Source organism: Pelophylax lessonae, assembly GCF_965119305.1.
Source record: "Pelophylax lessonae genome assembly, chromosome: 9".
Lineage (NCBI taxonomy): Eukaryota > Metazoa > Chordata > Amphibia > Anura > Ranidae > Pelophylax > Pelophylax lessonae.
Window position 1 is genome coordinate 52,801,867 of NC_138776.1, and position 25,222 is coordinate 52,827,088.

At 44.5% G+C, this 25,222-nt stretch overlaps 1 protein-coding gene across 2 annotated transcripts in view; it reads right to left on the minus strand.

Moving 5' to 3' along the window:
* The window catches only part of AFAP1L2 (actin filament associated protein 1 like 2), a 190,050-nt gene that overhangs the window by 56,263 nt on the left and 108,565 nt on the right, over positions 1-25,222 (minus strand). For both annotated transcript variants that reach the window (XM_082267950.1, XM_082267951.1), the window contains exon 5: positions 15,045-15,135. In XM_082267950.1, the coding sequence (XP_082124076.1) occupies positions 15,045-15,135 (91 nt within the window). The remainder of the gene's footprint in view (positions 1-15,044; positions 15,136-25,222) is intronic.

The following is a 25,222-nucleotide window of genomic DNA, read 5'->3' on the forward strand; positions in this document are numbered from 1 at the left end:
AGCCAGAGGCATCACCATGGTACCTTTTTCTTTTAGAGTGGACGGTTGGCTTTCATGTGATAACAACCGATGCGGCTAAATAAGCGCTCGGCCGTTATCACAAGCAGCGGGAGGGAACGTCCGCCGCTCCCACCGCCTTCTGCCACTCCGCCCGGGTCTCCCGTCCCACTGGGAGACCCGAGCAACAAGCCGCCACTTCCGCCGGCTGGTGGGAGTCCCAAACAAAGCCGAAATCGGCTCTGATCGGGTCTCCGATGTAGAAACCCTGGAAATGACGTCACCTCCGGTTTACTCGACAGCCAACGCCGCTGATTTTAAAAAAATCCTATGGTATTTATAAATGCAGATTTTGGCATTTTTAATACTTTAAAGTGCAGTGGAGGGATCGGGGATCTTTTAGACCCCCGATCCCTCCATAAAGAGTACCTATTACTGTCACAAGGGATGTTTACATTTCTTGTGACAGCAATAAAAGTGATCAGATTTTTTTTTTCTTAGGAACAGTGTAAAAATAATTTACAAATGTTTTTTTTTTTTTTTTAAAGCACCAGTGCCCGCGTGCTCGTGCACCAAAAAAAACGCATACGTAAGTTGTGCCTGCATATGTAAACAGCATTCAAATCATACCTATGATATATCGCCAAAATTGTTCGAGGGAGAGCAATAATTCTAGCTAAAGAACTACTCTGTAACTCTAAACTGGTGAACGTTAAAAAATTTAAAGCGTCGCCTATGGAGATTTTTAGGTACTGTAGTTTGTCGCCATTCAACGAGTGTGTGCAATTTTAAAGCATAATATGTTCGGTATCTATTTACTCGGTGTAAACATCATCATACAAAAAAATTGGGTTAACTTTACTGTTTCCTTTTTTTAAATTCAGTGAAGTTTATGTTTTTCCCCAAAAAATTGCGTTTGAAAGACCGCTGTGCCAATAACATGTTACCATGTGACATAAAATGTTGCAATATATTTATAATGTTCGGGGATTCTAAGTAATTTTCTAGCAAAAAATACTGATTTTAACTTGTAAACAAGTGTCAAAAATAGGCCTGGTCTTGAAGTGGTTAAGTGCCGGTTCACATTTCTGCGATGCGGGAACGCTGCGAATATACAGCGTGTTCCCGCATCGCATCCGCACCCCTGGCAGTTCACACTGCAATATGTGATACGCTGGGGTGTCAAATAAAAGTTAACGACACCCCCAGATCAGATCGCATATCGCAGTGCGATCTGAAAGTTTGCACAGAATCGGATCGCACTAGTGTGAACCACCATGCGATCAGATTCTGCTGCGGATCAAAAAAAAGGGTCCTATGCGTGTTTCAGTGCGATTGCGGTGCGAATTCAGCCATACAAACTGTATGGCTGAATTTGCACCACACAGAGATCGCATGTAATTTTAGGAGCAGTGCGCTTCGAATTACATACAATCTCTGTGATCGCACTAATGTGAACCGGCACTAAAGAAGATTATTATTGTTTGGGTGTCATTCAACAGGAAAAGGTGAAAACCACAAATACAGAACAAGATAGCGTTACAGTGCAAGAAGAATAAGAGTGTCGCCTTCAATTCGCTTGTCATAAAGTCTATAGAAACTTCCAACACAACCTTGAAGTAGAGCGCTCAACCTGCGGCCCTCCAGCTGTTGCGAAACTACAAATCCCATCATGCCACTGCCTTTGGGAGTCATGCTTGTAACAAATCAGTAGCTTGCGATGCCTGATGGGATTTGTAGTCCCGCAAAAGCCACAGGTTGAGCACCCATTACTGTCCAATGTACTATAGAATTATATGTTATACATTGTTATTCATATTATAATATTCATATTGTTTTATGAAAGCTGTATTAATTCTGACATGCCTCTACTACATGTAAAAAAACATATTTTTTTTTCTTTTTGTTTTGCTAGGAAACTACATTATAGATTTTTTAGGCCCTAGAGAATAAAATGGTGGGTGTTGCATATTTTTATTTCACCCGATATTTGCACAGTGGTTTTTCAAATGCACATTTTTTGTGAAAAAATACACTTTTAGGGAATTGAATGCACAAAAACACAATAGAACACCAAATTGTTTGATAAAATATAAAAGATGATGTTAGGGCGAGTAAATAGATACCAAACCTGTCACGCTTTAAAATTGCGTCTGCCAGTAATAACAGCTACATGTGGGGTAACTCTTTGCATTTTGTATTTTCATGTGATTATGCTCACATTTTGTTATTTTATCTCTTTTTGGTAACCTCTATCAGTCTTTGTATTTGTTTATGTGTGTTTTGTATAAAAAAAATAATACATTTTAATAAAAAAAATTATTGGAAAAAAATAAAAAATTGTGTCCGCCTGTGGAATGGCGCCAAATTGAAAATCTCCATAGGCAACACTTTAACTTGGACGTTCGCAGCAATACCTCACATGTGTGGTACGATTCCGGTTTACCTATGCGTGCGGGACCTACGTGGGAGTTCGCATTTGCGTGTGAGCACAGGGGAGCGGGGGAACTTTAAAAAACATTTTTTTAATTTACTTTTTTCTTTAACATTGTACCTTTATTTTTATGTTTGTAATCAACTTTGTTGCTATTACAAGAGATGAACAACTTCCCTTGTAATAGAACGGGTTGTGAAAGGTCCTCTTTATGGAGACATCTGGGGTCTTTTAGACCCCAGATCTCTCTTCTGGCCTTCAATGCAGGCAATCAGACTCAATCCGATTGGTCTGATTGGCTGCTTTACTGGGCATTAACAGCCAGGTAAACACAGAACTGAAACCGGAAGTGACAGAATCCTCATCGAATCCCAAAAAGTGTATATTTTGCGTTAAAGTTATAGTATCTACAAACTATGAGATATATACTGGAATCCTTTTTTTCTTTTCTAGTAATTGTCGCCATCAGTAGTAGTAGTAGTAGTAGTAGTAGTAGTAGTAGTAGTGGGACTGTGATAGTGCAGTGAGAAATCCGACACTAACTGACGCTGGCAAAGGGGGAACTATCCAACTGCCACTGACATCACCAGAAGCACTAATACAGTGATCAGTGCGAATAATATGCACTGTCACTGTACTGACACTGGCTGGGAAGGGGTTAACATCTAGGTTGATCAAAGGGTTATTTGTGTGGCTAAGGCCCCTTTTACACTTTTACGACCTGAAAATCACGCTACTTTCCAGCGCGACTGCCGTGACTTCGATGCGTCTTGAAGCAATGCCTGTGTAATCTTGAGGTCTATGGATCTCAAGTCACATCAAAGTCGGACCAAAGAAGTGCAGGGACTACTTTGAAGTTGCTGCGACTTGAAGCCAATTATCGGCAAAGCCGATATATCGAGGGCCGATCTGCACTTTCCTTGATATATCGGAATCGGCCACCAAGGTGACCGATATTGCCGATATTTCGGGAAAGTGCTGTACTGGAGTGATGCCTGCAGCTAGAGGAAAAGAAACAAAAGCAATTGTTCCCTCTGTTCAGAGCCCTGTGTTGACGATCAACACAGGGCTCTGGGCTGTGATTGGACAAAGCCGATCAGCCGGTCCCAACTATGAATCCCTGGCCTGGATCTGCTGACAATCTCCCACTGTGCCCAAAACCAGGAAACAGGCAGCAACATACGGGTAGGAGGCGCCCTGTCTCAGTATATGTACTGCAGCGGGTCGGGAAGTGATTAATTTGGGTCTTTTAGATGTGCCTGGAATTATCCTTTAGGGCTCTTTCACACGGGTGTTCCGATCAGATCCGCCTGTCAGATTTTTAGGCGGATCTGATCGGATGCCCCATTCAGCCCTATGGAGCAGCGGATGTCAGCGGTGACATGTCCGCTGACACCCGCTGCCATCCGTATCCGATCCTGTCCGTGAAATCCGGACGGATGGAAACCGTCGGATCGGATGAGAGCGGACAGGCGGTCCGCTCTCATCCGATTCCCCATAGAGAGCAGCGGGGCTCTGACACCTCCCTCTCCGCACACAGTGCGGAGACAGAGCTGTCATCCGCCGACTCAGCGGATCGATCCCCCGCTGAGCAGAGCACGGTCCACAACGGAATGCGGACCTTACTGGAAGATTTCCCCTCCATACCTGTTCTGGTGACAAACTGATGTTAGATTTTCCATTGCTTTCTGTCTCTGTGACAATGGTCATCAGGACAAATAGAGAGGCTGAATCTCCCCCAGCGGGGACACCAATAAAAACCTGGCAGAGGCTCTAATCCTTCCACACTCCATCAAAGACTAAATCTAGCTCAGGTTCTAGTTCAAACATTCACCTGCCAGTTTCTTTGGGCTGTATCCTGTTTTATTGTTCATGATGAACACACAGCAAACTAAAAGCAGAAGTGCACAAGAAGGCATAGTTTTCAGTTACAGATACGTATATGAAATAACAAACTCTGTTTGCAAATGTCTGACACAGATCAGCCACTGCTGCAGCCTCTCATCTTGGGACTTGATACAATGTTGCAGTGTGATCACTGGGGGGGGGGGGGGGGGGGAGAGGAGAGACTGAGGAAATGCTTCCTCCTGCCTGCAGCAGACTGATGATGTCATCTCAGCCTAGGGAAGTGATGGCGAACCTTGGCACCCCAGATGTTTTAGAACTACATTTCCCATGATGCTCATGCATTCAGCACTGTTATTGAGCATCATAGGAAATGCAGTTCCATCTGTGGTGTCAAGGTTCGCCATCACTGGCCTAGAGACTTAGTCCCAGATCACACATATGTGATGCGGGAACCCTGCGAAGAATCCTCTGCGGGTTCCCGCATTGCATTCAATTCGCAGGCAGTTCACACCGTTCGAATCACTGGGGGTGTCAATACAAAGTTAACGACATCCCCAGATCAGTTCTCATATCGCAGTACGAACTGTCAGTTCAGACATGAATCTGATTGCATAGGTGTGAACCACCATGTGATTCGATTCTGCTACGGACCCAAAAAAGGGTCCTGTGCGTGTTGTGTCCGAATCCGATGCAAATTCAACCATACTGGAGGAGTTCTGTACACAGAATTTATACTGACCACACCCCCAGAAATATCATTTCCTGCTTGTGTGATTGGCTCACCAATTTTCCCAGAAGTCTGCACTAAGATACAAGTCAGATTTCTGGCATCCCCTGCAACAAAAATGTCATTTTTGGTGAGATATTCCCAATAGGAACACGTCTAAAGGGATGCAGGGCCAGCAGCTTTCCTCATTAGTGCTCTGCAGCTGCACAGCTGATTGATAATTATGAAACCACTCCCATTTCTCCCACTCAGCACAGAGGCACAAACAATGATTTCTTCAGAATAACAAAAGGTAGGAATCTGCAACAAAGGTTGGTATAATCCTTGCAATGTACAGAGATCACCCAGAGGGGAATGTTTTTCCCCCCCCACAAAAGTGGAGTTACGCTTTAATGCAAGTCTGCCAGTCTTGCCACTTTTGCCCCACTTTCCCTCATTAACCTGCCAATGGCAGTTTTAAATAAAACCTTTTTTGTTTCATTACATGACTTCTTTTAATTCTGGGTCTCTCTGCTTCTCTATACAATGCAGGCAGATCAAAGCTGGTGGGAGGGGCTTGCAGAGTGCTGTAAATAGCATCACATCGCCCTGCCTCAGTACTCCTCTGAAGACCCCATAGCCCTGATATAAGCTATGCCTTGATGGGTGGTTGTCAGTCTGCAGGAGTGGGCATTCCTAGGCAGGCTGCAGACCTCCCAAGGTAACATCCACATGTGTAGTTGAGCCTCCATGATAGACAGAACTGAAATCCAATGAATGAAAGGGGCGGGCCAAGGACAGTAATACTGGGGAGGAAAGGGCTGAATGATGCGGAACGTCCTCCAGCCAGGAAATGAGGCGGGATCTATCTGACTTGCTGCATCTTCTAATGCACATTGTGAGAAGCTCACAGTGTGCAGTGAAATCAGAGTAAGCCATTTCAGTACAGGAGAGGAGCCGGTACAACTGGGAAGGCCAGTGTTTAGATCTAATGATTATATGAGATTCTACTTTAAGGCCCCTTTAACACTTGTGTGACTTTAAAGTCGCACAATTTTGCCACAATTTTGATGCAAGTTTGACTGGGCTTGAATGCCTTTGGACCTCAAAACGCATCAAAATCGTGCCAAAATAGTGCAGGGACTACTTCGAAGTCAGTGCGACTTCAAGTCACACAGATATGAACGGGGCTCATTGGAAATAATGGAGAACGACTTGTCTTGCGATTTTGCAGTCCCAAATCGCACAAGTGTGAAAGGGGCCTTAATGGGATTACAGAGCTGTGCATGGCATTCAGCTTTAAGAAGAGACATGAAAGTGTGTTCACTATAAAACCCGCAACACGAAATGTCTCTGCAAACAGGAAGCTGCGAGATGAAAGGAGAAAGGAGTTGTCAATGGCGAGCCTCGAAGGTGGAACAAAAACCTTCATGGAGGAAGAGAAACGCGGATTATGTGTGCGTCCCCCCACCGCGGCGAGCAGAGGCGCAGAGACAAAATTGACTTCAAACCGCACAGTTTATAGAGAGGCGAGCGGCTCTGTAATCCCCCCCACGCCCACTATCATACACATATATTTATTATTAGGTAGAGTCACCGCAATCCACAAACCACACCAGTTCTATGGCCGGTCATCATTATCATCACATCCAATATCTTCTCCATCATCATCTTCTACTGAACCGCCCTGAAATCTATTTCTCGGAAGGTTTTACCCCCCTTAATGACCAGCACATTTTTTGCAATTCGGCACTGCGCTATTTTAACAGACAATTACGCGGTCGTGCGACGCTGTACCTAAATAAAGCTGATGTTCTTTTTCTCCCACAAATAGAGCTTTATTTCGGTGGTATTTGATCACCTGTGCGATTTTTATTTTTTGCGCTATAAACAAAAAAAGAGCGACAATTCTGAAATAAAAACAAAACAATATATTTTTCCCTTACTCCTATATAACAGTCCCCAAAAAAATGTAAAAAATGGATTTTTGTAAAATCTTACCGTAAAATCCTTTTCTCTTAGCTCATCGACAGACGTAGTCCTCGGTGATACACCACCTTCGGGTTATGTTACCTCCGCAGGAGCAGGACTAGACAGGAAATTAAAAAGCTCTGGCCACACCCTAGGGGCAGTCCCAGAGGGTATATCCTCTCTCTCTCTGCCTCAGCAAATCAGTTATGTGAAAAAGCAGTGCTTAGAGAATTTAACCCAACCCAACTCCAAAACAGAGGGGCGGGGACTACGTCTGTCGATGAGCTAAGAGAAAAGGATTTTACGGTAAGATTTTACAAAAATCCATTTTTCTCTAGCGCTCATCGACAGACGTAGTCCTCGGTGATACACCACCTTCGGGACGTCCCAGAGCAGTATCACAACTGAGGGGTGGGAAAATGGAAATCAAATCCCAATCTAGAAGGCCCAACCGGTGCCAACTAGAAGTTTACAATGCTCATCCTTAATGATGAGACTCAACAAAAAAATTTTCAAACAGAAAAAAACCCTCGAGGTAGACCACCGGTCTCCTCAAATTGCGGCCTGCAAAACCTTGCGACCAAATGAGGCATCCGCCGATGCCGTCACATCAATTTTATAGAATTTAGTAAAGGTATGTACCGACGACCAAGTGGCCGCCTTACATACCTGGACCACTGACGCCTGATGGCGAAAGGCCCAGGAAGTACTGAGCGCTCGAGTGGAGTGCGCCCTAACAGGGAACGGAGGACTCTGACCCTTAATAGAATAAGCCTGTACCACCGTTTGTCTAATCCATTTGGCAATGGTCGCGGCAGATGCAGGCAAACCCTTTCTGGGGCCATCCGTGATCACAAAAAGTGAATCCGTCTTACGGAATGATTCCGTAGCTTTCAGGTATACCCTGATTGCCCGAACCACATCCAAGGAATGCAACGCATGTTCCCGATGATGCTTGGGCTGAGGACACAAGGAAGGTAGTACAATATCTTCATTCAGATGAAAATCTGAAACCACCTTAGGAAGAAAAGATGGCTTAGGATGAAGTACTACCTTATCCCTATGAATCACTAGGTATGGGGACTGGCATGATAATGCAGCCAGTTCTGACACCCTGCGAGCAGAAGTAATAGCCACCAAGAAGACCACCTTCTGGGATAAAGTAAGCAAGGGAATCTCCCTGATGTTTTCAAAGGGAGGTTTCTGTAGAACCGACAAAACCAAATTAAGATCCCAGGGCGGTAAGGGCGCGCGGACTGGAGGAGCCAGGTGCCGCACCCCCTGGATGAAATTCCGCACCAAGGATTTGGTAGCTAAAGGTTTCTGAAAGAAGATTGCTAATGCTGAAACTTGACCCTTGATGGTGCTCAAGGCTAGCTTCTGCTCAACCCCTTGTTGCAAAAAGGCCAATATTCGAGACACCGAATAGGTACGTGGAGGAAATCCTAAAGATTCGCACCACGCAATATAAGTCTTCCATGTGTGATAATAGACTTTGCTGGAAGTCGCTTTCCTTGCTTTAATAAGGGTAGGAATGACTGAAGTAGACAAACCTCTGTCCTTCAGTACTTGGGTCTCAATGGCCAGGCCATTAAAACCAGCGACTGTAAAGCACGAAGGTAAATAGGTCCTTGAGACTACAGACACTCCCTGAGACGAAGTTCCCACGGAACGTCTGCGACTAACATGTCCAAGTCGGCCAGGCCGGCTTGAAGAGGCCAGCCTAGAATTTCTAGGACCACTGGCGCTGATTGGATCTGAACCAGGCGTCCCTAGAGCTATCTGGCCCCGACCATCCGAGAAAGTCTGGTCGTTTTCTGTTCCCACACATTTATCAGATACCTGATAGTTATCAGGAAAGGTGATCTTTTCTGGTTGAACCTCAGGGACCGAAGTCACCCGACTAGAGGCTACTTGGCCTATCTGGTCAATCAGATCCGATTCCTGTGAGGTATCGGGACTAATCTTAGGAAAAGGTAAAGGAAAAGATCTATACAGGGAACGGTAACTACCGCTTCCTGTACTTAAATGTTGGAAGGGAAGAATCGCACCGGTAGTAGTGGTTGATGCTCGATCTAATGTCCTGAATACCGGTGAAAACGTCCCCCCACCCTGAAATCGGGTGGGGGCGCACCTTCAGGCTGTGTACTCCTTTACTTCGGGTTTGGCTGGGTTGGTCCTCTGCTTGTCCAACCAGCCCTTCTTGAACCCTCCTGGAGGAGTCTTGCCTTTCCCGGGAGTACCAGCCGGGCGCCCTTTATGGGCGGTAAAGAAAGGTCCTCGCTTGTTGCGAGGTCCCTTAGCTTTTGCAGCCTGTGGCAAAAAAGTACTCTTGCCCCCGGTGGCATCCTTAATGATTTCATCTAGGTTGGCTCCAAATAGACGATTTCCCTGGAAAGGGAGATTGGTCAAAGTCTTTTTGGAACCTAGGTCAGCTGACCAGCATTTTAACCACAGCACACGTCTGAGGATCACTGCTAACTTAGATGCATGCCCTAACAAGGGAGTAGTGTCCAAGGCTGCGTCACAGATAAACCGTAGCCCTTGTATGATCTGTTCCATCAAATCAGATGTCTCCTGGGGAATATCTTTTCCCCTAAGGTCTTGGCGTACCATTTTCGCCCATTCCGTAAGTGTCTGGGAAACTAGACCAATAACGATTACTGGTCTAAATGCTGACCCTATCAGAGAAAAGATAGTGCGGGACTCCGCTTCTATCTTTCGATCCACCGGATCCTTAAAGGACGAAGTGTCCTCCACTGGAATAACCGTGGCTTTATTCAGCCTGGAAATAGGCGGATCCACGACTGGTGGTACCGTCCATTTCTTAATGAAGGATTCCTCAAACGGATAGCGTCTAGCAATACGCTTGGAAATAGTAAAGGTACGTTTAGAATGCTCCCATTCTCCTTTAATCTGATTACCAAAACATTTAGGTACAGGAAAAGCCTTCGCCGTCTTGATGGGCTTATTAGTCCCAAAAGGCCTCTCTGTTTCAGTTGCCTCTGCCGGTAAAGCCTCAAGTTTTAAGGTTTCTTGCACTGCCACAACTAGTGCGTCCACCAATGCTTCTTCCTGAATTATAGCAGGAGAAGAAGCGTCCTCCTCACTGTCTGAGGGGGCTTTACCTGGGATAACAGCCCTTGCAGAGGAACCTGCAACTGCAGTGACCATCTCTGAATCAGAGTCAGAGGTGTCAGATAGTATAGGGGTAGGCGGGGGTCGCTTCCTTGACCCCCGTCCCTGACAGGCCGCCTCCACCCGAGCCACCATAGACTCCATAATTGCTGTAAATGACTCTATACTCTGTGCACCGGCGGGTCCCGAGGCCCCCTCGAGGGAAACAGGTGGGGGAATATGTGTGGCAGGGTCCATAATAACTCCAGTTACTTCCTGGATGATATAATTCAAAGTAAAGAAAAAACTTTTTTTTTTTTTTTTTTTTTGACCCTCAGCGCCACAAAAAAACCCCTTAGTGTTACCTGCTAGGGATCCCTATCGATCGAGAGAGAGAGAGATAGACCCCCAGGCTCACCACTTGATGTTCAGAGTTGAACTGCAACAGCTTACAGCGCTGTCTTAGACAAACAGGAAGTCTTTTGGCTGGCTGCCCAGGAAGAAAGGAGGCGGCTCCGCCCCTCTGCACGCCTTCCGGCGCCTCCCCCAAGCTCCACGAGGTGTAGAATCACCTCAAACATGGCCGCCCCCATGCTGGAGACACGAGGCTACGCCAAAATGGCGGCTCGTGCGATCCAGCAAAAAAAATGGCGGCGGCCTGCTGACTAGCGGTGTGCTGCAGGCACACAACACTCTCTCTGCATGGGGATATGGCGTGGTTGGCGGTACCGGCCCTGGCGGACCGCATGGCCGTTCGGGAGGCCTGCTATTAGCTGGAGATCTGACTTGGAAGGCAGTCTACATGTCCATGGCTTCTGACTGGTAGGTAGCTTATACTTAACCCATAAGATTCCCAGAATGCCACAGATTACATCTTTAAAACATGTATACAATAGATTGTTAGCTCCCAAACCAAGTCTCCTGGCTTTTTGCATACATAAAATCACACTCAAAGTAGGAGGATTTGTGACATGTTATAGGATAGAAAGAACTCTTTCTTACCATACAGAGAGGGGCCCGCGTTCACCACAAAACCCATCAGGGAAAAAGGGGGAACATACTACTCACCATACCGGAACCAGGCGGGCACCAACTCCTGACAGTACCCCTCTCCACCGGGGCGGGAGGGCTGTCGACCGATACGGACGCCGTGACTCATGGTCTTTGGCGTTTCAGCGAGACGTTTAACTCGCGGGTTCAGTCCTTTTAATGGGACTTTGTCGCGGCCGACCCAGCGCGGAGCTATGGCCTGCACGCGCTCGTAGGCTGAACTGGGGTGACCACCGGATCTCAACATCCAGCCCGTCGCCCAGTTCAGCTTTCTTGCTTGAAGATCTCACAGGAACACTGGAGAAAAAAAGCTGTCCAAAAATCCTTTTAGAAAAAAATTCTTGCCAGGACCTAAGATCCCAGCAAGGTATCTAGGTCCTTACTCCTAACTAGACAGAAAATAACTGATTTGCTGAGGCAGAGAGAGAGAGGATATACCCTCTGGGACTGCCCCTAGGGTGTGGCCAGAGCTTTTTAATTTCCTGTCTAGTCCTGCTCCTGCGGAGGTAACATAACCCGAAGGTGGTGTATCACCGAGGACTACGTCTGTCGATGAGCGCTAGAGAAAATTCTTTTAGGCCAATTTGTATTCTGCTATATATTTTTGGTAAAAAAATCCCAATAAGTATATTTTGATTGGTTTGTGCAAAAGTTATCACGTCAACAAACTAGGGGAAAGATTTATGTCATTTATTTTTATTTATTTATTTTTTTACTAGTAATGACGACAATCAGCGAATTTTTAGCGGGACTGCGACATTCCACTGGACAGATCGGACCCCTAACTGACATTTTTGACACTTTTTGGGGGACCAGTGACATTACTACATTAATCAGTGCTAAAAATATGCACTGTTACTGTACTAGTGACACTGGCAGGGAAAGGGGTTAACCCAAGGGCAATCAGAGGGTTATGTGTGAGCCTAGGGGGTGTTTTCTGTGTGGGGGATGGGCTTGTTGGATCAAAATAGGAAGGGATCCCTGTGATGATAACTGACAGAACAACGGTCTGCCGTGTTTACAACAGCAGACCCCCGTTCTGTCTCCCCGGGAGTAATCACGCCCGCTGGCCCCACAGATCAGCTTCCCCTCTCGCGAATCGGTGCGCGCGTCCCCCATGTTTGCGTACGGCGATTCGCGCTGCCGAGCCAGCTTGCCCCAGTATATCTGCAGCGGGCGGTCGGCAAGTGGGAAATTAAAGTAGTTCTAAAGGTTGATGGTTTTTTTTCCTTTTATGCATTCTATTTATGAAGGTAAAAAAACCTGTGTGCAGCAGCAGTTCGGGGACTCTCCCTCCTCGGTCAAACACAGCCAGTGAGCCAATGAGGATAGAAGGGGCGGGGCCGAGCTGCGGCTCTGTGTCTGAATGGAGACACAGCCGTGGCTCAGGTGCCCCCATAGCAAGCTTTTTGCTCTGGGGATACTAGGCAGGAGGGAGGGGCCAGGAGCGCCGGCGGGGGACCAGAGAAGAGTTGGATCTGGGCTGCTCTGTGCAAATCTGTTGCACAAAGCAGGTAAGTATGACATGTTTAGTATAAATAAAATAAAAAAATGCCTTTAATATCACTTTAATTTCCTCATGTATTTTCTGTCTTCTTGTAACATCCTCCAATAGCTACCGAATCACTCCTTTTCCCCTCACTTGCCTTTTTAAGGAACAAGCAGTGCATGGTAGTTGCGGTCCTGTACACTGCTCTATGCAGACTACATGTCCCATAGTCCATAGTCTAACTCAGCAGCGAGCAAGAGAGGGAGGATATGTACAGCGGGACCATGGAGAACAAATGTAGACAACCTCTAACAGTGATATTAAACCTTAGTTTTTTTTAAAAACTAAAATAACAAACATGTCATACTTACCTGTTCTGTGCAATGGTTTTGCACGGAGAAGCCCCGATCCTTCTTTTCTGGGGTCCCCAGCCAGTGCTTCAGTGCCCTCCTCTTCGGCGAGTGCTCCCAGGTAAAGCCACTTCCCATGTGGGCTAGCTCCCAAACCGCCCAGTCTGCATCTATTGACACAGACTGGGCAACTCGGCCCTGCCCCCCACTCCCTCGTCACAGCATTTGATTGACATTAGTGGGAGCCACTGCTCTTGTGCACATCTCTGGATTGGATCGGGCTCAGGAAAGATTAAGGGGAGGGGGGGCTCCTACAGCACAGAAGGCTTTTTACTTTGAGGCTTTAGGACCACTTTAATTATCAACCACTTGAATGGCAGGACCCAAATTTTCCCAGCAGGACATTGGCCAAAGCATCCCACTGCCTCTGCCGACTTGTCTTCTTATACCACATCTGGTGGACACAGCAAACATGTGGGAAAAGGTGCTGTGGTCAGAGGAGACCAAAATTGAACTTTTTGGCCTAAAAGCAAAATGCTATGTGTGACGTAAAACTAACACTGCACATCACCCTGAACACACCATCCCCACCCTGAAACATGGTGGTGGCAGCATCATGTTGTAGGGATAATTCCTTCAGCAAGGACAGGGAAGCTGGTCAGAGTTGATGGGAAGATGGATGGAACCAAATACAGGGCAATCTTCAGGGCAAGAAAACCTGTTAGAGTCTGCAAAAGACTTGAGACTGGGACGGAGGTTCACCTTCCAGCAGGACAACAATCCGAAACATACAGCCAGAATGGAATGGTTTAGATCAAAGCACATTTGTGTGTTGGAATGGGTAGTCAAAGTTCAGGCCTAAATCCAATTGACAATCTGTGGCAAGACTTGAAAATTGCTGTTCACGCTTGCTCACCATCCAATCTGACAGAGCTTGAGCTATTTTGCAAAGAAGAACTGGCAACAATTTCACTCTAGATGTGCAAAGTTGGTAAAGACAACCCAAAAAAGACTTTCAGTTAAAGGTGGTTCCACAAAGTATTCACTTAGGGGGGTGAATACAAATGCACGCCACACTTTTCACATATTTATGTTGAAAACCATTTATCATTTTTCATTCCACTTCACAATTATGTGCCACTTTGTGTTGGTCTATCACATAAAATACATTTACGTTTTTAATTGTAACATAACAAAGTGGAAAATTGCAAGGGGTATGAATACTTTTTCAAGGCACTGTATTTGCATTTTCTACTGCTAGGAACAATTCAGCGAAGAAAACTATCTTTAGTATCCCTTTAAATGAAGTTATTTTCTCTAGAAGTAAATATTCATCCCTGACAGACTGGTGTCCTTCACCGATGCACCAAATAACACTGACAGCCCTGAGCTCTGGTTGGTGACTTGTGAACACAATTTAAGCACCCGCTTATAATATGACAGCACAGACCTGGCACAATGACATTTACCATCGGGAAGTGAACATATATGAACACTGCTGACTCTGCCCAGAGTCCCTTATCAACGTCTACTAGATTCTGTTTGTGATAACATAAACCTGGCCCTATACATCGTAGAGAACAATTGCAGTGTACGTGAATTTCTCTTATTTGCTCCCCTTTGGTCTGTTAAATATCTAATTGAAGGTGTTCTGTTATATATCGGTTTTGAAAAGTGCAAAAAAAATACCTGTTGATCTTGTTGAGCTGATAACTTCGCTGTGCTCTCTGCGTGTGCTGATTAGTTAAACTGTTCTCAGCTCTCTCTGAAGACTAGAAAACACTCCCACGTTTTGGAGATGGGGAGAGGTGTTCTGTAGTTGTAACACACTTCCTGTCCTAGGATGACAACGCTGCTTCTCCTGGGACAGAAAGTGTGCCACTGGCTACAGGATCACCTGGTGAAAGCATCCTATAGTGAAAGAGGTGCCATTGTTACCTAGTGTTAACAATTTCATGCAAATAAACTAATTTTCATAAACAATATTTAAACTAAAAAAAAATCAATGTTGACTCCAGAGGACAGACCTCAGATATCACAGATATCACAGATTTATCACATAGAAAGTAAAAAACTGGGTACCGTTAACAGATGCGTCATAGGGTTCGGCCTCCTCATAGTACCCCTCTGGAGATTCAGCTTTGACCGCAGACAACTGTACTCTCTCCTGACCCTGCGATGGAAACACAATAGAACTTGTTATTCACTATGTCAGCTGCACATAGCCAACACCATTCTCCACTCTCAGCATCCTAACAAAAATTCATGCCTATCTAATAACATTATCCTTTAAAGGACAACTCCACTCAGTCTAGCAAAGTAAGTTATAGGTAGAATTCTGTGGGAAACTCCCAACCAAGGTAAAATTGGGGCAAAGCAGACATTTGTTTGACCACACATAGGCAGATATGTTCCCAAGAATAACAGGAAGGGATATATAATATATAGCCTTCTTTTTTTTGGCCTCTCTAACATTTAAAACTCACAGTCCTCATCTGATGGTGACAGTAATATACTTGTAACTCTTCACTTTTCTCCTTGGAACTGCAATGTAAAGACCTGCTCTCAGGGAGATTTCACTAGGGCGATAATGGGTGCTGTGGCATGCCTGAGGCACCCATTACCACTCCTTTATCAAAAATTCAGCAGATAGAATCTGGAGTATCAGTGCATGGAAAAAAAGAAGTTGATTGGTTACCATGGACAGCTGCTTCAGATGCTGGCTGCTCCTGTCAAATTTTATTTGACAACAATTACAAGCCATTTAATTGAATGGGCTCCCTAGTGCACTAAACTGCACCAAAAAAGTGCATGTACCCTTTTTTGAAAGGCAGTGTACCACAATGCACTAAAATGCAGGTGCATTGGGGCGCCCTTAAGAATGAATGGCTCTGCAGCACCATGCACATTTCCGTGCATTTTAGTAAAACATGCCTGAGCAACCCATTACCACTCCTAGCAGCTTGAAATCAGTCACTTGCTTATGCCTTGTTTAAATATTTTCCAACTGAACTGCTATAACATGGTCCCATTCATCAATCGCCTCGGCACATATGTGGAAGCTACACAGGAGCCCTGATTCCTGTTTAAAAACCTAGTTCTAGACCCCTATCATCAGGTCCTCTTATAGTGCTTATGTTAACTAGCATTTCCTTGCATTTTAAATGCATGTCAAACACAGGTTAGCAAAGTCCCATAGGATTTTACTTAAGCAGTACCAGTTCAGAAGCTGTTTGACCTGCTTTGCTTTACGCTCCATTTCTTTAGATGCAGTGTGTCCTATTGAGAGCAGGCAAAGGCAGATCAAACACAGCCTTTTCTTATCAAATTCCTTATGAAAATGGGATTTTTCATATTAAGAAAAGAAAATGAGTTACACTGTCCAAAATACAAAATTACATACAAAGTCATTCACAATCAAAACAATTCAGAAATATAATATAATATAATTATATATATATATATATATATATATATATATATATATATATATATATCACTGTACTAGAATGATGTATTCCTAGGTAGTTGGGTGATTTTGGAATTGTTGAGTATTAGAACAATATATTCTTATTCTTGGAGTAAAAGTTGTTAAACGTAATACAGTTACATAAGTCCAGGTTAAGAGGTAAAAATTAAAATGATGGGAATTTGGAAGAATGGAGAGGAGGGTAAGGGGTGGGAAATGGGGGATTTGGAAGAATGGGGAGGAGGGTAAGGGGTGGGAAATGGGGGATACATGGTCTTTCTTGGGTTGGCGGCAGGAAGTAGTCCATCCATGGTTGCCAAACAGCTATATGTTTAGGTACTTTATATAATAGGGTTGCTTCAATCTTGCTATGAATCAGGGCTTGGGTAATTCAGTTTTTGACTTCAAGGAGACTTCCAATCTTTCACAATAGTCTGCATGGATGTGATCGTACTTGTAGTACTTGAATTGCGCTTGCGTTACCATAGGCTGGCGTTTATTCAACGGTGCTAGCACAGGGAAATAGTGGTCTTCGTAAGAGTGGAAAGAACATGGAAGGTGTCTGTCCAGAATTTGCGAACATCTAGGCAAAACCGTATATATATATATATATATATATATATATATATATATATATATATATATATATATATATATACATACACATATATATATATATATATATATACACATACATACATACATACATACATACATGCATACATACAAACAAATGTGGTATTTTAAAGAAAAAGTCAAACTCTTGTCAGATCCCTGAACCACCTCCCTTTTGGCCCCTAGGAGGGATAGGCAGCCTCACTCAGGGCCCATTCACACTTTTAGACCTCTCACTGCTATGCTCTCTCCTTGTGCAGGGTGACTGGTCTTGTCTCCGCCCCCTCCTGTAGATTTCTGTGGGCAGAATGTGGAGGGTGGAGCCTGATGGACCCTTCCCATAGCTCTGCTCTTTGCACAAGTTATGTATAGCACAGTGATATCTGAGAATTTATAGTGAATTTATATCCTTTGTGGCTATTGAGAAATCTATTTCAATGAAAGTTTTTGTGCCCAGATTTCGTCTGTAACCAGACTATGCGAAAAAAATCACACTTTCAAGTCTAAATTTCCAGTCAAAGTCAGAAAATCAGTTCAAAGCCGGAGGAGAAACAAAGAGAAAAAAAAGACAAAAATATAATTCTTTGAAGTCTGGACCATAATAAACTCCCCCCGCCCCTCCCCCACCTTCTTTCTCTTCCTGGATAAAATGACAGGCTGAGCAGGGAAATGACAGAAGACCTGCATGTTTTATTTCACAGATAGCACATGACGTGTGTACACAGGATCTGCGGGGTCATCGATCAGGGAAACTAAATATAACACTTTCCCATCTTTCCAATGACTCCACCGATGAGATCAGTTCCGTATAAACAATCAGCTCTGAACCAAAAACATTCCAAGCATTGCCAAACAGGTTTGAAAATGTTTCAAGGGTGTCCGTCACTCCTTCCAAATGCAAGGACAATATTCCTGGTCCAAAAGCGTCAATTCCTCTCCCTTTAAAATATCAAAAATGAACAGCTGCACAGAATAGAATTACTGCATAGAGAAATATACAGGTGACACTTCTGTCCTGTATGCTGGGTGTAATTCTCAGTATCTCTTCTTATTCTGTATGTATGAACTCTGCAAAGTACAACTTCTCTTGTGCTGTGTGCAATTCTCAGTATCTGTTCTTATTCTGTATGTATGAACTTTGCACAGTACAACTTCTCGTCCTGTATGCTGGGTGTAATTCTCATTATCGGTTCTTATTCTGTATGTATGGACTCTGCACAGTACAACTCTTCTTGTCTTGTATGCTGGGTGTAATTCTCAGTATCTGTTCTTATTTTGTATGTACGTATAGACTCTGCACAGTACCACTTCCCTTGTCCTGTATGCTGGGTGTAATTCTCAGTATTTATCTTTATTCTGTATGTATGAACTTTGCACAGTACTACCTCTCTTATCTTGTATGTCAGGTATAATTCTCAGTATCTGTTCTTATTCTGTATGTATGAACTCTGCACAGTACAACTCCTCTTGTCTTGTATGTCGGGTGTAATTCTCAGTATCTGTTCTTATTCTGTATGTATAGACTCTGCACAGTACCACTTCCCTTGTCCTGTATGCCGGGTGTAATTCTCAGTATCTGTTCTTATTCTGTATGTATAGACTCTGCACAGTACCACTTCCCTTGTCCTGTATGCTGGGTGTAATTCTCAGTATTTATCTTTATTCTGTATGTATGAACTCTGCACAGTACTACTCCTCTTGTCTTGTATGTTGGGTGTAATTCTCAGTATCTGTTCCTATTGTGTTTGTGTGGACTCTGCACAGTACCACTTCCCTTTTCCTGTATGCTGGGTCTAATTCTCAGCTTCTGTCCTTATTCTGTTTATATAGACTCTGCACAGTACCACTTCTGTCCTATACGCTGGGTGTAATTCTCAGTATCTGTTCTTACTCTGTATGTATGGACTCTGCACAGTACCACTTCTCTTGTCCTGTATGCTTGGTGTAATTCTCAGTATCTGTTCTTATTCTGTATATATGAACTCTGCAAAGTACAACTTCTCTTGTCCTGTATGTTGGTTACATAGTTACATAGTTAGTGAGGCTGAAAAAAGACACAAGTCCATCCAGTTCAACCTATGATGTGTGTGTGTGTTTGCTTTTAACCGTACATTGTATACCCCTGTATGTTGTGGTCTTTAAGGTGTCCATCCAATAGTTTTTTGAAACTATCGATGCTCCCCGCTGATACGACTGCTTGTGGAAGAGAATTCCACATCCTTACCGCCCTTACAGTGAAGAACCCCTTACGCATTTTAAGGTTAAACCGCCTTTCCTCTAGTTTTAGTGAGTGGCCACGTGTCTTGTTGTATTTCCTTACTCTGAATAGTTTGTTCCTTATGCTAGGGTCGCCAGTACAGTATTTCTACATTGATATCATATCCCCCCTCAATCGTCTCTTCTCCAGAGAGAATAGGTTCAATGCTTGTAGTCTTTCCTCATAGCCGATGTCCTCCATTCCCCTAATTATTTTTGTTGCCCTTCTCTGGACTCTTTCCAATTCCAGCACATCCTTCCTGAGGACCGGTGCCCAGAACTGGACAGCATACTCCAGATGTGGCCGGACCAGAGTCTTGTAGAGCGGGAGAATAATCTCTTTATTTCTGGAGTGAATCCCCTTTTTTATACATCCCAATATTCTGTTGGCTTTGCTTGCAGCTGCTTGGCATTGCATGCCACTGCCAAGCCTGTTGTCTACCAGTACCCCCAAGTCTTTTTCCATCCTAGACTCCCCCAGAGGTTCCCCCCCTAGTGAGTAGCTTGCTTTCTGGTTTCTGGCCCCCAAGTACATTACTTTACATTTATCAACATTAAACCTCATCTGCCATGTAGTTGCCCACCCCGTTATTTTGTTTAGGTCCGCTTGTAAGGTTTCCACATCCTGCATAGAAGATATTGGCATGCTTAGTTTAGTATCGTCCGCAAATACTGAGATTGTACTAGATATCCCCTCCTCTAGATCATTTATGAATAAATTAAACAGGATTGGCCCCAGGACAGAACCCTGGGGGACCCCACTTTCCACCCCCACCCAATCCGAGTACTCCTCATTAATCACCACCCTCTGGACTCTCCCCTGGAGCCAGTTCTCTATCCAGGTACTCACCTTATGGTCCATACCTACCTTCCTTAGTTTGTACAGTAAGCGTTTGTGGGGAACGGTGTCAAAGGCCTTTGCAAAGTCCAGATACACCACATCCACTGGCTTACCTTTATCTAGATGGCAGCTCACTTCATCGTAGAAGGTTAATAGATTGGTTTGGCAAGAACGATTTTTCATAAATCCATGCTGATTACTACTAATTATATTGTTTTCATTACTAAAGTCTTGTATGTGGTCCCTTAACATCCCCTCCAAAAATCTTGCAGACTACAGATGTTAGGCTGACAGGTCTATAGTTACCCGGGATACACCTCGGCCCCTTTTTAAATATTGGTACTACGTTGGCCTTTTTCCAATCTGCTGGCACCATACCTGTCTGTGAACTATCCTTAAAGATCAAGAATAATGGTCTGGCAATCACCTGGCTGAGCTCTTTAAGAACCCTCGGGTGCAAGCCATCCGGTCCCGGTGATTTATTTATGTTAAGTTTCTCAAGTTTAGTTCTAAGTCTGTCTTCTGTTAGCCATGACGGCACTTCCTGAGGTGTGTTGTTTAGATTGGCCTTACAAGCGGGGTTCGTGTAGCCCCCCGATTCTTTTGTGAAGACTGAAGAGAAGAAATTATTTAACACTTCTGCCTTTTCCCTGTCCTCAGTGGCCATATTTCCTTTGTCATCTTTTATGGGGCCAATGTGTTCTGACCTCGCTTTCTTACTGTTTATATACTTAAAGAACTTCTTGGGGTTCTTTTTACTCTCTTCCGCTATATGTCTCTCGTGTTCTATTTTAGCCGCCCTAAATTCATCTTTACATTTCTTATTACACTCTTTGTAATGCTTAAATGCTGCCAATGACCCCTCAGCCTTGTATTTTTTGAAAGCCTTTCCTTTAGCACTAATATGCATTTTTATGTTGGAGTTAAGCCACCCAGGGTTTAATTTTGCTCTTTTAAATTTATTTCCCTTTGGAATGCACTGGTCAATCCCCTTGTTAAGTATGCTCTTGAAGCACTCCCATTTTTCCTCCGTGTTCTTTGTTCCCAGGGTTCTATCCCATTTGATATTTTCTAGCAGCGAGAGCAGTTTTGGGAAATTGGCTCTTTTGAAATTCAGCGTCCTTAAATTACCCCTCTGCTTCCTATTACTATAATTAATACTGAAACGTATTGACCTATGGTCACTGTTTCCTAAGTTCTCCCGTATTTCTATATCCGTGAGCAGGTGTGTATTGTTGGTAATCAGTAGGTCAAGTACCGCATTGTTTCTTGTCGGTGCATTCACCATCTGACCCATGAAATTGTCCTGCAAGATATTTAGGACCTGCCTAGCCTTGGCCGAATGCGCGGTTCCATCTGCCCAGTCTATATCAGGATAATTAAAGTCCCCCATTATAATGACATTTCCCATCCTTGCTGCCAATCCTATCTGTAAAATGAGGTCCGCCTCCCCCTCTTCCCTCAGGTTGGGGGGCCTATAGCATACGCCCAATATTACCTTCCCCACTGTGCCTTTCCTTTGAAGCTCTACCCATAGGGATTCTGCCTCGTCCTTAGCTCCATTATTAATATCATCCCTCATATTTACCTGCACACTGTTCTTAATATACAGACATACCCCTCCTCCTTTTTTACCCTCTCTATCTCTGCGATAAAGGGAATATCCCTGAATGGTCGCCATCCAGTCATGAGAGCTGTCAAACCAAGTCTCAGTTATCCCCACAAAATCTAAGTCCTCCTCCAACAACAGCAGCTCTCCCATCTTGTTGGCCAGGCTTCTGGCATTGGTATACAAACCTCTTAATTTTGAGCGGCTACATATATCCTCATTTGATGTTTTTAGGTTGCCCTCCTGATTTTTCCCCATACCCATCCTGGGTATAGGAGCTCCGTACACCCTACCGCTAGTGCCCCCATTTCTGCCCTCTGAAACTTGCTTTCCACTGGCTAATTCTACATCTGTACCCTCCCCCCCATTCCCTGTAGTTGTAGTTCTCAGTACCGGTTCTTCCTCTATGTCTAGACTCTGCACAATGGCAGCACATATAATCTAGAATAATACTGTATATAAAATATAAATTCATGGTGCCATTCTCCCGGAGGTCTGTTTGCACACAGCATGGCTCTGCATTGTGAGGGTGGCGATTAGCAGCGTGGAAAGGTCTCGGCTGGGCCGTCACTGCCGTATATAATGCGTCTGTTTGTTTTCTAGGGTCACAGGAACTGTGTGGGAACAGAGGGACAGATCCCAGCTCTGTATTCTGTATTATTGTCAGTAGAAGGGTGGGGGGTGACCCCTCTGGATCACTGCACCCCCCCCCCCCAGCCCTGATATGACTCACCGCTTTCTCCGCGCTTCACAAGAACTCCACCGAAAAATTGGGAGATATATTTGGCACAATCGAGTCTAGAGGAGGATAACCCCTTCACTGACAGGCTCCGAAGGGGCTGAGGGAACGTTTAAAAGCCATCCATGATCTGCACCCACCAGATATGTATCTGGCCATGACCGTGTGTTTGGTAAACGGCTGTTTTTATGATTCCACTAAAGTCGGGTTATACCTTTGTGCTGCAAGAATGCATGCACTAGTTTGTGCAAAGTGCCGGTGCTGCGATGTCATTCATTCTTAACACCCTACTGCACATTGTTATAGTCCACCATAACGCACTGTAATGAACTACTCTCCATGGTTGGGCCCATGTAATTATGTATCTAATATACCTGTGGGATCCCACTAGAACCCTGGTGCCCAACCTGTGGCCTGAGGGCCACATGCAGGCCTTTGGTATATGACTGTCCCTCGGACCTCAGCAGTCTGTAGTGGAAACATTGAATAGGACTGATCTCCATTAGCCTTATGTAACAGGTTCCTAGTTTTCCTAAAGTGTGACAGCGATCCAATATAAATTTCTCCATCTGACTTTTTACACTCCAGCCAGAATTGCTAGGATGTATGCTTCTTATTCTGCGGACTGTTGGCATTGCCGACATTCTCCGGCGGACTTTGAGCATATATTCTGGCAGTGCCCATGAATACAGCAATTCTGGCAGGAGGTGGTTCGGACTCTTAAGGGATATTACAGCTCTGAGTGTCTCTAACTTTGGCTGTTTGCTTGGCCTAGAGGAAGAATTAGGGCCCCTCAGGGCACAAAGGACCTTATTGTCCATCACTCTGTTTTATGCGCGTAAGGCCATCCTCCTATACTGGACAAAAGTGGAGGCACCCTCACTAACGTACTGGAAGACCCTAATTAAAAAGTCCTTAACATTCTATAAGGCAACTTACCAAAATGGAGGCTACCCCAAAAATTTCAAAAAGGTATGTCAGAGCTGGATTTCGGACTCATCCACCCTTACCTGAAGTGGTCATAATTCACCATGGGTTGTGGTGGTCACATAAGTTGAGAGATGGGGATGCCTTCTGACTATTGTGGCAATCATGTCAAGTACCTAGATAGCTGTCTAGTGAGGACAGGTGATGTCAATATGCTGACATCGACATGGGCTCATGTGAAGGTGACATTGTCATGCTGAAATTCTCCTAAGATGTATCTTAACTATAATTGTATGTATATCCTTTTGTGGGTATTGCACTAGGGAATGGGAAGGAGAGAGGGGGGGGGGGGGATTATTAAGGTTGTTTTGGTTGCTTTATTGTTTTTCCTTTGCACCTGACTGCTTTTTGTTTTGTTTTGTTCTTTTTTGTTTTGAGGTATTTTTGATACTCTGTTTTGTATGCTTTATACATGCAGGGCTGTCTTTAACACAGGTCAAAAGGGGCAGCTGCCCCAGGCCCAGCCATTGTTGTTGGGCCCAAAGCAGCTGCCCCTTGAGCCCGCACTCCCCACAAATAGTTGATAAGTGCATTTGGTAGGGCCCAAGAAAATATCTGCCCAGGGTCCAATCAATACTAAAGACGGCCCTGTATACATGAATCAATAAAAAGAATTTCCAAAAAAAAAGGGGGGTGGGGGGGGGGGGTCAGTGATGAAAGCTGAGAATTTGCCTGGGCAGGAAGGGGTGAAAGTGCCTGGTATTAAAGTAGTTAAACAAGGTGTAGCTAGAAGCCGATTGGCTACCATGCATGGCTGCACCAGATTCTACACTCACCAGTTTTAGTAAATCAACCTCTGTGCTTTTAATATTCAACTGGTTAATATACCCCATACACGGTTTTCCTCATCCAGTGCAGTCTGTATACATTTTGTTACCCATCTTCAAGCTATGATGAAAAGGGAGGCTTCTGATCTCTGACACATTGGCCCTTTTTAGATCTTACATGGGAATAAATTGGTATTCAGACAGTTAATTCATGATTTGGTGCTTTAATTTCAGATCCATTAGGACACCAGCAGATTTTTCATTTTGCGCCCACATCTTATTGGTCCTTTTATAATTACTGTTTATGTCTTCCACTTCCAATCTCTCTCCACAATACTATCTGCTCACTTCAACATTTCACATTCTCTGATCTGCTTTACTTAGTATGAAACCACAACTCCGAACCACAGATCACTCAACCAAATTTCTCATTTTTCTTTCTAAGATCCAATTTATCATGACTGATCTGGCTCACTCTTACTGGAGTAACAAGGCTGCAAGGTGAGAAAATGACGTTCTCCTGTGACATGGTCAGCCTGACAAGTCACGGTCCATGCAGTGCTACGGGAACCGTTCTAATAGGAGCAACTCAAGTCGCTCCGACTTAGAAAGTAGTTCCTGTACTACTTTGGGGCGACATCGGAGCGACTTGCATTGACATTCATTATATGAAGTCTGTGCAAGTCGCGCCGAAGTCGCGGTGCATGCAACTTCACAGGTCGCCCCCGAAGTTGTGCCGCAGTAGTGTGAACCGGCACTGGATTTTCAGCATTAGTGACACTAGAAAATGTCTGACATGCACTCCCCCCCCCCCCCCCGAACTTACCCTGCACTTCTGGAAAAGTTGACGTTTCTTGGATGAGATGAAGTTGAGAGGAATCTACCCACCCGGCATGAGAACTGAGCTGTAAACCAACCAGAGATAATTGATTTGGCCGCGGTGGTTAGTGGTAGCTCTCCGCAGCACGTTAAACAAT